Source organism: Oncorhynchus masou, chromosome 31 (assembly GCF_036934945.1).
Source record: "Oncorhynchus masou masou isolate Uvic2021 chromosome 31, UVic_Omas_1.1, whole genome shotgun sequence".
Lineage (NCBI taxonomy): Eukaryota > Metazoa > Chordata > Actinopteri > Salmoniformes > Salmonidae > Oncorhynchus > Oncorhynchus masou.
Window position 1 is genome coordinate 11747457 of NC_088242.1, and position 14434 is coordinate 11761890.

The window sequence follows — 14434 nt, forward strand, 5'->3', positions numbered from 1 at the left end:
TTCTGTCACTGTGGGGACGAAGTCCTCGATGCGCTTATTGATAAAGCCAGTGACTGATGTGATGTACTACTCAATGCCATCAGAAGAATCCTGGGAACATTTTCGAGTCTGTGCTTGCAAAACAGTCCTGTAGTTTAGCATCTGCTTCATCTGACCACTTTTTTTATTGACCTGAGTCGCTTTAACCTCTACAGGATCGGTGGGGTCCCCCGCAGGGCGGTTGAGATAAGGTAGGCTAATGCGATTAGTATGAGATTGTAAGTAACAAGAACATTTCCCAGGACATAGACATATTGGATATTGGCAGAAAACTTCCATTTGTGTTAATCTAACAACACTGTCCAATTTACATTAGTTGTAGTGGAATAATACCATTCTATTGTTTGAGGAAAGTGCACAATTATGAACTTGAAAATGTATTAATAAACCAATTAGGAACATTTGGGCAGTCTTGATACAACATTTTGAACAGAAATGCAATGGTCCACAGTCTAAAAATGTGCACATACACTGCTGCCATCTAGTGGCCAAAATCTAAATTGCGCCTGGGCTGGAATTTTTTATTTTCTTTTATTTCACCATTATTTAACCAGGTAGGCTAGTTGAGAACAAGTTCTCATTTGCAACTGCGACCTGGCTAAGATAAAGGAAAGCAGTTCGACACATACAACAACACAGAGTTACACATGGAATAAACAAACATACAATCAATAATACAGTAGAAAAATCTATATACAGCATGTGCAAATGAGGTAGGATAAGAGAGGTAAGGCAATAAATAGGCCATGGTGGCGAAGTAATTCAGATATAGCAATTAAGCACTGGACTGGTAGAATGTGCAGAAGATGTATATGCAAGTAGAGATACTGGGGTGCAAAGGAGCAAGATAAATAAACAAATACGGTATGTGGATGAGGTAAATTGGATGGGCTAATTTACAGATGAGCTATGTACAGGTGCAGTGATCTGTGAGCTGCTCTGACAGCTGGTGCTTAAAGCTAGTGAGGGAGGTAAGAGTCTCCAGCTTCAGTGATTTTTGCAGTTCGTTCCAGTCATTGGCAGCAGAGAACTGGAAGGAAAGGCGGCCAAAGGAAGAATTGGCTTTGGGGTGACCAGTGAGATATACCTGCTACAGCATGTGCTACGGGTGGGTGCTGCTATGGTGACCAGTGAGCTAACATAAGGTGGGGCTTTACCTAGCAGAGACTTGTAGATGACCTGGAGCCAGTGAGTTTGGCAACGAGTATGAAGCGAGGGCCAGCCAACGAGAGCGTAGAGGTCGCAGTGGTGGTTAGTATATGGGACTTTGGTGACAAAACAGATGGCACTGTGATAGACTGCATCCAATTTGCTGAGTAGGCTATTTTGTAAATGACATCGCTGAAGTTGAGGATTGGTAGGATGGTCAGTTTTACGAGGGTATGTTTGGCAGCATGAGTGAAGGATGCTTGGTTGCGAAATAGGAAGCCAATTCTAGATTTAATTTTGGATTGGAGATGTTTAATGTGAGTCTGGAAGGAGAGTTTACAGTCTAACCAGATACCTAGGTATTTGTAGTTGTTCACATATTCTAAGTCAGAACCGTAGTAGTGATGCTGGACGGGCTGGCAGGTGCGGGCAGCGATGGGTTGAAGAGCATGCATTTAGTTTTACTAGCATTTAAGAGCAGTTGGAGGCCACGGAAGGAGAGTTGTGTGGCATTGAGGCATCTGGAGGTTTGTTAACACAGTGTCCAAAGAAGGGTCAGAAGTATACAGAATGGTGTCGTCTGCGTAGAGGTAGATCAGAGAATCACCAGCAGCAAGAGCGACATCATTGATGTATACAGAGAAAAGAGTCGGCCCGAGAATTGAACCTTGTGGCACCCCCATAGAGATTGCCAGAGGTCCGAACAACAGGCCCTCCGATTTGACATACTGAACTCTATCAGAGAAGTAGTTGGTGAACCAAGCGAGGCAGTCATTTGAGAAACCAAGGCTGTTGAGTCTGCCAATAAGAATGTTGTGAATAATTATGGCCTTTCTCTTGCATTTCAAAGATGATGGTACAAAAAATATACAAAAAAATCATGTTTTTTTTCTAAGTATTATCTTTTACCAGATCTAATGTGTTATATTCTCCTACATTAATTTCACATTTCCACAAACTTCAAAGTGTTTCCTTTCAAATGGAACCTAGAATAGGCATATCCTTGCTTCAGGTCCTGCAGCAAGAATATGCAGCTGTTCTCCCTCTGGTTACACATTTACCATGCTGATAGAAATGAGGTAAAACTGATTTAAGTTTCCCTGCATTAAAGTCCCCGGCCACTAGGAGCGCCGCCTCTGGAGGAGCGTTTTCCTGTTTGGTTATGGCGGTATACAGTTCATTGAGTGCGGTTTTAGTGCCAGCATCTTACTTATGTCTGAGTGTTGGAGTGTGCCCTCTGGCTGTCAGTATGTAAATACAAACTAGAAAATGTGGCTGTCTGCTTTGTTTAATATAAGGAATTAGAAATGATTTATACTTCTACTTTTGATACTTAAGTATATTTTAGGAATTATATTTACTTTTGATACTTAAGTATATTTAAAACCAAATACTTTTACTCAAGTTGTATTTTACTGGGTGACTTTCACTTTTACTTGAGTCATTTTCTATTAAGGTATCTTTACTTTTACTCAAGTATGACAATTGGGTACTTTTTCCACCACTGTTTATTAGTTAATTAGTCACACAGTAGCCTAATCCCAATCAAACCGTCTGCCGGGCCTGTCTTAATTATGTTGTGCTTAGCTTTTTGTAATGTGTTATATTTTGCTTTGAAAGCCATAAACTTTTCAAATACTGCGCAACATTATTATTAACTATTAAAAAGATTACTTTAAGCTTAATTAGAGAACAGATCTTGGGGTTCGGAAGTACAGTAGTGTTTGAGAGGTAAAATTACAAAGGTTTTCAACCAACCTATTTTCTGGCCACTAGATGCGTCGTTACGCACCATAGCGTGAAACCTGGCAAGTGGCCAAGAGGGCACGAGAGAGGCAAAACAGATCAGCGCAAAACAGTTCAGCGCATCCCACCACGACCAAATGCTTCTTTCAATATATTGCTATATTCCGTTTTCAGTGTACCTAGGTAGATCCTCTTTATCTCTCTTGGAAATGACAGCCCGACTACGGAGAGTTATGCCCTTGGCGCTGGTGGTTGTCATGTGCGCACTGATCTATGTGTTTCTGTATGGACACATCTCTGAAGACAGCATCGGGTATGTATTCTGCACCAACAAATGGCAACATATTTGACTTGTTGAGTAAGTCAAAGGACGGTATTCAGCCGTTAGTAATTTTTTTTTAACAGTGGGGAACATTCACAACAAGAATAAAAAACTGAAACTCCAAAATATATTTTTTCTTGTTGCAATTGTTGTATTTGTTGCCCATTGCAGGTATTTGACCCACATACAAGTTAAGAAAACAGTTTACATTATAGTGCAGTTATTACAGTGTAATTACATGTAGTTATTCACACACTATTCCGTTTTACACTGTAATCCCATACAAAAAAGATTGCAGTTTTGAAACTGCAGTAAAAGTTCAGTGACTGCAGTGGACTGTGGAATTTTGGACGTAGTAATTGCAGAATAACTGCCTTGTAGTTATAATTCACTGTAACTACAGTCAAACTGCAAAATGTCTGTATAAAAAAGGGTTATTTTGGATGCATATTTTGAGCATTATGCAGTTATATTGCACTCTAACTGCAATATTTTTGTTTTAAGGGATTGCACCGTAAGCTAATTGCAGTAACCCTAACCTTACCATGTACTTAGTTTTAAAATTATTAATTACAATACTTGTTACACTGTTATTACATTTATACTTACTTACATAGAAATAAAGACAGTGATGTAATGTTTTTATGGAAACGGATAATAATCACTTTTAATCAAAATGCTCCAAAAGCTCTGATTATTGAAAAGTGGTAGAATTGTGAAGCGGAAGGGAAATTGTTTTTTATCTGAAAATGTATATATTTTTTAAACAAATAAAAGAACACTGAAGTGCTGTTTTTTTTGTAATTATTGTGTGTCTAAATCCTATAGGATCAAATCCTAGATTCCACTTACGTCAAAACATTTTTTTTTTATCAATGCATAACTAAGTGATAATTACACTTCAGTGGAAGTTAGGCTTTGGCTCATAGTCTGTAACTTGTTGAAATTGGCCAGTTACAAGGGACACTTCACCACTTTTTGACATCATATTAAAAATCATAGATGACCTCATTTGGGGTTTTCTTATCTTTTTTTAATGCAGAACATCCTTGTTTTTCCCCCACACTTATACAGACACTGGTATGGGGCAGGATGTATACAGTGCCTTGCGAAAGTATTCAGCCCCCTTGAACTTTGCGACCTTTTGCCACATTTCAGGCTTCAAACATAAAGATATAAAACTGTATTTTTTTGTGAAGAATCAACAACAAGTGGGACACAATCATGAAGTGGAACGACATTTATTGGATATTTCAAACTTTTTTAACAAATCAAAAACTGATAAATTGGGTGTGCAAAATTATTCAGCCCCTTTACTCTCAGTGCAGCAAACTATCTTCAGAAGTTCAGTGAGGATCTTTGAATGATCCAATGTTGACCTAAATGACTAATGATGATAAATACATTCCACCTGTGTGTAATCAAGTCTCCGTATAAATGTACCTGCACTGTGATAGTCTCAGAGGTCCGTTAAAAGTGCAGAGAGCATCATGAAGAACAAGGAACACACCAGACAGGTCCGAGATACTGTTGTGAAGAAGTTTAAAGCCGGATTTGGATACAAAAAGATTTCCCAAGCTTTAAACATCCCAAGGAGCACTGTGCAAGCGATAATATTGAAATGGAAGGAGTATAAGACCACTGCAAATCTACCAAGACCTGGCCGTCCCTCTAAACTTTCAGCTCATACAAGGAGAAGACTGATCAGAGATGCAGCCAAGAGGCCCATGATCACTCTGGATGAACTGCAGAGATCTACAGCTGAGGTGGGAGACTCTGTCCATAGGACAACAACCAGTCGTATATTGCACAAATCTGGCCTTTATGGAAGAGTGGCAAGGAGAAAGCCATTTCTTAAAGATATCCATAAAAAGTGTCGTTTAAAGTTTGCCACAAGCCACCTGGGAGACACACCAAACATGTGGAAGAAGGTGCTCTGGTCAGATGAAACCAAAATTGAACTTTTTGGCAACAATGCAAAACGTTATGTTTGGCGTAAAAGCAACACAGCTCATCACCGTGAACACACCATCCCCACTGTCAAACATGGTGGTGGCAGCATCATGGTTTGGGCCTGCTTATCTTCAGCAGGGACAGGGAAGATGGTTAAAATTGATGGGAAGATGGATGGAGCCAAATACAGGACCATTCTGGAAGACAACCTGATGGAGTCTGCAAAAGACCTGAGACTGGGACGGAGATTTGTCTTCCAACAAGACAATGATCCAAAACATAAAGCAAAATCTACAATGGAATGGTTCAAAAATAAACATATCCAGGTGTTAGAATGGCCAAGTCAAAGTCCAGACCGTGAATCCAATCGAGAATCTGTGGAAAGAACTGAAAACTGCTGTTCACAAATGCTCTCCATCCAACCTCACTGAGCTCGAGCTGTTTTGCAAGGAGGAATGGGAAAAAAATTCAGTCTCTCGATGTGCAAAACTGATAGAGACATTTACATTACATTTAAGTCATTTAGCAGACGCTCTTATCCAGAGAGACATACCCCAAGCGACTTACAGCTGTAATCGCAGCAAAAGGTGGCGCTACAAAGTATTAACTTAAGGGGGCTGAATAATTTTGCAGTTTTATATCTTTATGTTTGAAGCCTGAAATGTGGCAAAAGGTCGCAAAGTTCAAGGGGGCCGACTACTTTCGCAAGGCACTGTAGGTGTCTGTATAAGTTAGAGAGAAAAGAACAAGATGTTATGTTTTAAAAAAGATCAGAAAACCCCTTATGATGTCATCTATTATTTTTTTATTCAGCCATTTTCTAAAACTACAGCTACTTCCTAGGGGACGGCATCTCCTATAGTAAAAATACAACAGATGTTTTTGACACATTCATGAAGTATAGGCTTTTTACCACTCTCAAATCAATCAATCAAAGTTATTAAGGACATATTTAAATAATCCATTAACACACATTGTGTATTTCTCTCATTCTTGGGTCCAGGATCCGTTTCTACGGTGATGGAAACATTGTGGCTGTCTATGACACATCTAAAAGGTTGAGCTTGCCCACATGGTTGAAGAACTTCCACTATGCCTCCAATGTGGACTTAAATATTAATATAACTAGGAAAACTGCAGCTGGTAACTTCACAGCAATCACAAACAAAGAAAAAAGTAATTCCGTGACGACTGATCCAACAACTTTAAAGCAGACCGTAAAACAGACAACAGGTGGACCTAGGTCTGCACACGAGGAGACCCCTATGCTCCCCCTGCAAAAAAAGGACTTCGAGCAATATCCCAACTGGGATTTTGAGGATGTTTATGTCCGGGACAAGCAAACGAGACAGACGGTAAGACTATGTTTTTAGACAGTCACTGGTCAAGGATTTGCAAATATTAACAAACATCCCAAATAAACTCTATGTGTGTGTGTGTGTGTGTGTGTATGGTATGTGTGGTGTGTGTGTGTGTGTGTGTGTGTGTGTGTGTGTGTGTGTGTGTGTGTGTGTGTGTGTGTGTGTGTGTGTGTGTGTGTGTGTGTGTGTGTGTGTGTGTGTGTGTGTGTGTGTGTGTGTGTGTGTGTGTGTGTGTGTGTGTGTGTGTGTGTGTGTGTGTGTGTGTGCCAGGCCTGTCCCCAGTCTCTGCGGAACTCCAAGGACCCAGGCTTCCAGCAGGCCTTTATACCAGACGTCCAGTTGTACCTCCACGGTGAACTACTCAACGTGCCAGAGTGGAACAGGCTAGCTCACTTCAATAACCCCTTTGGCTTCATGGAATACACAAACTACACAGGTGTGTGAGTGTGAGCATGCGCACGCATGTGTGTGTGTGTGTGTGTGTCCAGGAGTATGGCTATCCAGGCTGTATCACAACCGGCCGTGATTGGGAGTCCCATAGGGCAGCGCACAATTGACCCGCGTCGTCCGGGTTTGGCCGTGGTAGACCGTCATTGTAAATAAGAATTTGTTCTTAACTGACTTGCCTGGTTAAATAAAGGTTCAATGAAAACAATTAAAAAAATTATTGGCAGGCAGCGCAGCTCGTATGGCCAACTCCCACTTCAGCCATGTAGACTTTTGACACAATGACAAACTTTCATCCTTTAGTACACAGTAACACACGATTAAAGAGGGCGGGTCTACATTGGCTAAGGGTGTGCAATACCAGGAACATGGCATAAATCAAGAAGCAGCAAGAGAAGTGAGAAAGCAAGTGGAATTTGTGTCTCACTGCCATACTCAGCTACCCCAGGTTTAAATAAGAGCATTAGGAACAAACACACATTACAAACGGGTTCTTAGTTTGGGTTTGAGTGGCAGAATAATGAATTCCCAGACATGCATCAACTTCCCTTTCTGGTGCTATATAGAACCTTTTTGTTAATGGTTCTCTATAGCACCATTGTCACGTTCTGACCATAGTTCTGTTATAGTTCTGTTATTTTATTGTTTGTTTTAGTATGGTCAGGGCGTGAGTTGGGGTGGGCAGTCTATGTTGCTTTTTCTATGTTAGTTTTTGTGTTCGGCCTAGTATGGTGGAAGTCATTTTTTGAATAAAGAGGAATTGTACGCTTACCATGCTGCACCTTGGTCCAGTCCTTCAGCCAGCCGTGACAGAACGTCCCACCACCAACGGACCAAGCAGCATGGTAAGGTGGACTCCTGGACATGGGAGGACGTTCTGGATGGCAAGGGAGTCTACACATGGGAGAAGATCCTGGCGGGAAGGGATCGCCTTCCACGGGAACAGGAGAGCAGAGGCTGCCGGAGAAAGGAACCAGCGGTATTTGGGAACACGGCTGGCAAGGAAGCCCGAGAGGCAGGGAGTGTGGCAGAGTCAGAAAGCAGACCCGAGCCAACTCCCTGTGCTTACCGTGGAGAGCATGGGACTGGTCTGGCCCCTTGCTATGGGGTGATGCTCACGGTGTCGAGGCGGAGCATTCACAGGCCGGTGTGCTCGGTGCCAGCGTCCCGCATTTGCCGGGTGGAAGCTGGCATCCAGCCAGAACGGGTGGGGCCAGCTCTGCGCTCGAGACCACACGTGCGCCTCCACGGCCCAGTGTGTCCGGTGCCTCGGTCAAGGAAGAGGCCTCCTGGATGTCTCCCCAGCCCGTGAGTCCTGTGCCTGCTCCCAGAGCCAGAGTCTCCCTCCTGTCCGGAGCTGCCAGAGTCTCCCTCCTGTCCGGAGCTGCCAGAGTCTCCCTCCTGTCCGGGGCCCGCTACGAGGGTCCCCAGTACAGGGTCGGCGGTGAGTGTCCCCGCTCTGGGGTCGGCGGCGAGGGTCCCTGCTCTAGAGGCGCCACCTAAGTGGGCCGAGCCAGAGGTGGAGTGGGGTCTACGTCACTCGCCAGAGGTGCGGAGAAATGTCCACCCAGAACCTCCCCTATAGGTTCAGGTTTTGCGTCTGGAGTTTGCGCCTTTAGGGGGGGGGTACTGTCACGCCCTGACCGTAGAGAACGTTTTATGTCTCTATTTCGGTTTGGTCAGGGTGTGATTTGGGTGGGCAGTCTATGTTCTATGTTCTATGATTTACTGTTTCTATGTGTTTGGCCGGGTGTGGTTCTCAATCAGAGGCAGCTGTCTATCGTTGTCTCTGATTGAGAACCATACTTTCCCCCCACCTGTTTTGTGGGAAGTTAACTTTGTCTTCGTTCAGGGCACATAGCCCAAAGCTTCACGGTTTGTTTTTTTGTTCTTTATTTTGTCGGCGTTATTTTTTGAATAAAGAGGAAATGTACGCTTACCATGCTGCACCTTGGTCCAGTCCTTCAGCCAGCCGTGACAGTCACTAGCCGGCTATCACCCGCTACTCTACCCTGAACCTTAGAGACTGCTGCCCTATGTACATTGAGTCATTGAACACTGGTCACTAAAAATGTTTGTATAATGTTTATTGTTTTTAAATCATTTATGTAGTTAGAAACAGATAAGATCAGCATTATTCTGTTGAAATGTAATTTGATCTCTGAGAAATTAAGGTTTTTGATTACACACTTTATATGTGCATACTGTATTCTGGACATAGCTCACCCTACATAACTACTGCTGTACATACTGTATGCTGGACATAGCTCACCCTACATAACTACTGCAGTACATACTGTATTCTGGACATAGCTCACCCTACATAACTACTGCTGTACGTACTGTATACTGGACATAGCTCACCCTACATATCTACTGCTGTACATACTGTATTCTGGACATAGCTCACCCTACATACCTACTGCAGTACATACTGTATTCTGGACATACAGTGCCTTGCGAAAGTATTCGGCCCCCTTGAACTTTGCGACCTTTTGCCACATTTCAGGCTTCAAACATAAAGATATAAAACTGTATTCTTTTGTGAAGAATCAACAACAAGTGGGACACAATCATGAAGTGGAATGACATTTATTGGATATTTGAAACTTTTTTATCAAATCAAAAACTGAAAAATTGGGTGTGCAAATTTATTCAGCCCCCTTAAGTTAATACTTTGTAGCGCCACCTTTTGCTGCGATTACAGCTGTAAGTCGCTTGGGGTATGTCTCTATCAGTTTTGTACATTGAGAGAGTGAATTTTTTCCCCATTCCTCCTTGCAAAACAGCTCGAGCTCAGTGAGGTTGGATGGAGAGCATTTGTGAAAAGCAGTTTTCAGTTCTTTCCACAGATTCTCGATTGGATTCAGGTCTGGACTTTGACTTGGCCATTCTAACACCTGGATATGTTTATTTTTGAACCATTCCATTGTAGATTTTGCTTTATGTTTTGGATCATTGTCTTGTTGGAAGACAAATCTCCGTCCCAGTCTCAGGTCTTTTGCAGACTCCATCAGGTTTTCTTCCAGAATGGTCCTGTATTTGGCTCCATCCATCTTCCCATCAATTTTAACCATCTTCCCTGTCCCTGCTGAAGAAAAGCAGGCCCAAACCGTGATGCTGCCACCACCATGTTTGACAGTGGGGATGGTGTGTTCACAGTGATGAGCTGTGTTGCTTTTACGCCAAACATAACGTTTTGCCTTGTTGCCAAAAAGTTCAATTTTGGTTTCATCTGACCAGAGCACCTTCTTCCACATGTTTGGTGTGTCTCCCAGGTGGCTTGTGGCAAACTTTAAACAACACTTTTTATGGATATCTTTAAGAAATGGCTTTCTTCTTGCCACTCTTCCATAAAGGCCAGATTTGTGCAATATACAACTGATTGTTGTCCTATGGACAGAGTCTCCGACCTCAGAGAGATCTCTGCAGTTCATCCAGAGTGATCATGGGCCTCTTGGCTGCATCTCTGATCAGTCTTCTCCTTGTATGAGCTGAAAGTTTAGAGGGACGGCCAGGTCTTGGTAGATTTGCAGTGGTCTGATACTCCTTCCATTTCAATATTATCGCTTGCACAGTGCTCCTTGGGATGTTTAAAGCTTGGGAAATCTTTTTGAATCCAAATCCGGCTTTAAACTTCTTCACAACAGTATCTCGGACCTGCCTGGTGTGTTCATTGTTCTTCATGATGCTCTCTGCGCTTTTAACGGACCTCTGAGACTATCACAGTGCAGGTGCATTTATACGGAGACTTGATTACACACAGGTGGATTGTAATTATCATCATTAGTCATTTAGGTCAACATTGGATCATTCAGAGATCCTCACTGAACTTCTGGAGAGAGTTTGCTGCACTGAAAGTAAAGGGGCTGAATAATTTTGCACGCCCAATTTTTCAGATTTTGATTTGTTAAAAAAGTTTATAATATCCAATAAATGTCGTTCCACTTCATGATTGTGTCCCACTTGTTGTTGATTCTTCACAAAAAAATACAGTTTTATATCTTTATGTTTGAAGCCTGAAATGTGGCAAAAGGTCGCAAAGTTCAAGGGGGCCGAATACTTTCGCAAGGCACTGTAGCTCACCCTACATAACTACTGCTGTACATACTGTATTCTTGGGTTTACTACCATTTTATCTGGGCATTTTTATTGTTCAGAAATGTGGTGGGTACTCTCTTCGTTTGCAGGACTTTATCCTGTTAACTGTTCCAAATGTCTGAACTGAATTTGGTAAAAGGGCTTTTATGTTATGTTTTTAATGTGCTGTTTTATGATTTTGTTATACTCTTGTGAATTCTATGGTTTTTACTAGATTACTAGTTTTTACTAATGACTTGGTGCTGCCTATCTTGGCCAGGATGCTCTTGAAAAGAGATTTAAAATCTCAATGAGCCTTTCCTGGTTAAATAAATAAATGTAAATAAATACAATTCTGTACTTTTTTTTATTTTTATTTCACCTTTATTTAACCAGGTAGGCTAGTTGAGAACAAGTTCTCATTTACAACTGCGACCTGGCCAAGATAAAGCATAGCAGTGTGAACAGACAACACAGAGTTACACATGAAGTAAACAATTAACAAGTCAATAACACAGTAGAAAAAAGGGGAGTCTATATACAATGTGTGCAAAAGGCATGAGGAGGTAGGCGAATAATTACAATATTGCAGATTAACACTGGATTGATAAATGGTCATGTACAGGTAGAGATATTGGTGTGCAAAAGAGCAGAAAAGTAAATAAATAAAAACTGTGGGGATGAGGTAGTTGAAAATGGGTGGGCTATTTACCAATAGATTATGTACAGCTGCAGCGATCGGTTAGCTGCTCAGATAGCTGATGTTTGAAGTTGGTGAGGGAGATAAAGGTCTCCAACTTCAGCGATTTTTGCAATTTGTTCCAGTCACAGGCAGCAGAGTACTGGAACGAAAGGCGGCCGAATGAGGTGTTGGCTTTAGGGATGATCAGTGAGATACACCTGCTGGAGCGCGTGCTACGGATGGGTGTTGCCATCGTGACCAGTGAACTGAGATAAGGCGGAGCTTTACCTAGCATGGTCTTGTAGACGACCTGGAGCCAGTGGGTCTTGCGACGAATATGTAGCGAGGGCCAGCCGACTAGAGCATACAAGTCGCAGTGGTGGGTAGTATAAGGTGCTTTAGTGACAAAACGGATGGCACTGTGATAAACTGCATCCAGTTTGCTGAGAAGAGTGTTGGAAGCAATTTTGTAGATGACATCGCCAAAGTCGAGGATCGGTTTTACTAGGGTAAGCTTGGCAGCGTGAGTGAAGGAGGCTTTGTTACGGAATAGAAAGCCGACTCTTGATTTGATTTTCGATTGGAGATGTTTGATATGGGTCTGGAAGGAGAGTTTGCAGTCTAGCCAGACACCTAGGTACTTATAGGTGTCCACATATTCAAGGTCAGAACCATCCAGTGTGGTGATGCTAGTCGGGCAAGCGGGTGCAGGCAGCGATCGGTTGAAAAGCATGCATTTGGTTTTACTAGCGTTTAAGAGCAGTTGGAGGCCACGGAAGGAGTGTTGTATGGCATTGAAGCTCGTTTGGAGGTTAGATAGCACAGTGTCCAATGACGGGCCGAAAGTATATAGAATGGTGTCGTCTGCGTAGAGGTGGATCAGGGAATCGCCCGCAGCAAGAGCAACATCATTGATATATACAGAGAAAAGAGTCGGCCCGAGAATTGAACCCTGTGGCACCCCCATAGAGACTGCCAGAGGACCGGACAGCATTCCCTCCGATTTGACACACTGAACTCTGTCTGCAAAGTAATTGGTGAACCAGGCAAGGCAGTCATCCGAAAAACCGAGGCTACTGAGTCTGCCGATAAGAATATGGTGATTGACAGAGTTGAAAGCCTTGGCAAGGTCGATGAAGACGGCTGCACAGTACTGTCTTTTATCGATGGCGGTTATGATGTCGTTTAGTACCTTGAGAGTGGCTGAGGTGCACCCGTGACCGGCTCGGAAACCAGATTGCACAGCAGAGAAGGTACGGTGGGATTCGAGATGGTCAGTGACCTGTTTGTTGACTTGGCTTTCGAAGACCTTAGATAGGCAAGGCAGAATGGATATAGGTCTGTAACAGTTTGGGTCCAGGGTGTCTCCCCCTTTGAAGAGGGGGATGACTGCGGCAGCTTTCCAATCCTTGGGGATCTCAGACGATATGAAAGAGAGGTTGAACAGGCTGGTAATAGGGGTTGCGACAATGGCGGCGGATAGTTTCAGAAATAGAGGGTCCAGATGTATCTATTGCTGTACATACCTTTTTCCTACTTATATATTGTCCATACTGTCAATATACACCACACATTTATATTCTGAATTCAGACATTGAAATTTATCGTTCTGATATTTCTTAATTTATTGATTTCTTCAATTATTTTTCTTGTTTGGGGGGGATTATTTGTGTATTACAGTGGCGGTCGATACCATTTAAGATGGAGGGGGGGGGGTGATTGATTTATTTGGAGCATTAATGCTATTACAGCATATTGGATGACCGTCTTTACCATTTTTAAAAAGTTTGCGTGGAGAGGACTGAGGAATTAGCAAAACCAATTTAGAATCTCCCGAAGGAAGTCCACTGCAAAAATATATATTTAAAAAAAGGTCTACTTGGCCTGTTACAATGTGTAGTAGTACAGTACCTCCTGATCCTTATACCATTGACTGGTGCCAAGGCAAGTGATGCTTGCTTTATGGAATCCCAAAGACACAGACAAGTAAAACATACTGTGTGTGGTTGGTTACAGAGATAAAGGCAGTGGTGGACCTGATCCCCAAGCAGAGATAAAGGCAGTGGTGGACCTGATCCCCAAGCCAAGAGAGGCCCTGCTCCTGCCACGGGGGAACCTCAAGTGTATTCGCTGTGCTGTGGTGGCCAACGGAGGAATACTCAATGGCTCTCGGATGGGGAACGAGATCGATGACCATGACTACGTGTTCCGGTCAGTGTGTGTGTGTTTGTGTGCGTGCGCCTGTGCATATTCCTATGACTGCATGCATCTGTGCATCACAATGATCAGGCCATTTTATTGAACCTTTATTAAGGCAGGGAGTCCCATAGAGACCAAAGTCGATTTTTCAATAACATTTCACCTGGAACCTATATTTGGTTCTGGTTCCGGAATGTGTGAGACAGATTCCTATGAGTTTAACCTGTGGTCAATTCCATGGTAATGGAATTATGAGTGTCCGATTTTTCACTTTAAAATGTATGCCAAAAAAAAGCTATTGATTTCAAAGTTTAACAAACCATACAACTCTATGCACAACGACTGCTTTGACCAATTTACACAGCAAATAAATAAAGAATAATTTACTGCAAAAACTGTGCAAAATCTCCCTGTTTTATTCTGTTACCAAAAGTTTTATCTGCACAGTTCTTCATG

At 42.6% G+C, this 14434-nt stretch overlaps 1 protein-coding gene across 1 annotated transcript in view; it reads left to right on the forward strand.

Annotated features, from left to right (window-relative positions):
* Positions 1–3014: 3014 nt before the first annotated feature.
* The window catches only part of LOC135523418 (alpha-N-acetylgalactosaminide alpha-2,6-sialyltransferase 1-like), a 38593-nt gene continuing 27173 nt past the window's right edge, over positions 3015–14434 (forward strand). The window contains exons 1-4 of the mRNA XM_064950077.1: positions 3015–3247; positions 6213–6564; positions 6841–7006; positions 13831–13990. Coding sequence (XP_064806149.1) covers positions 3072–3247; positions 6213–6564; positions 6841–7006; positions 13831–13990 — 854 coding nt within the window. The 5' untranslated portion in view covers positions 3015–3071. The remainder of the gene's footprint in view (positions 3248–6212; positions 6565–6840; positions 7007–13830; positions 13991–14434) is intronic.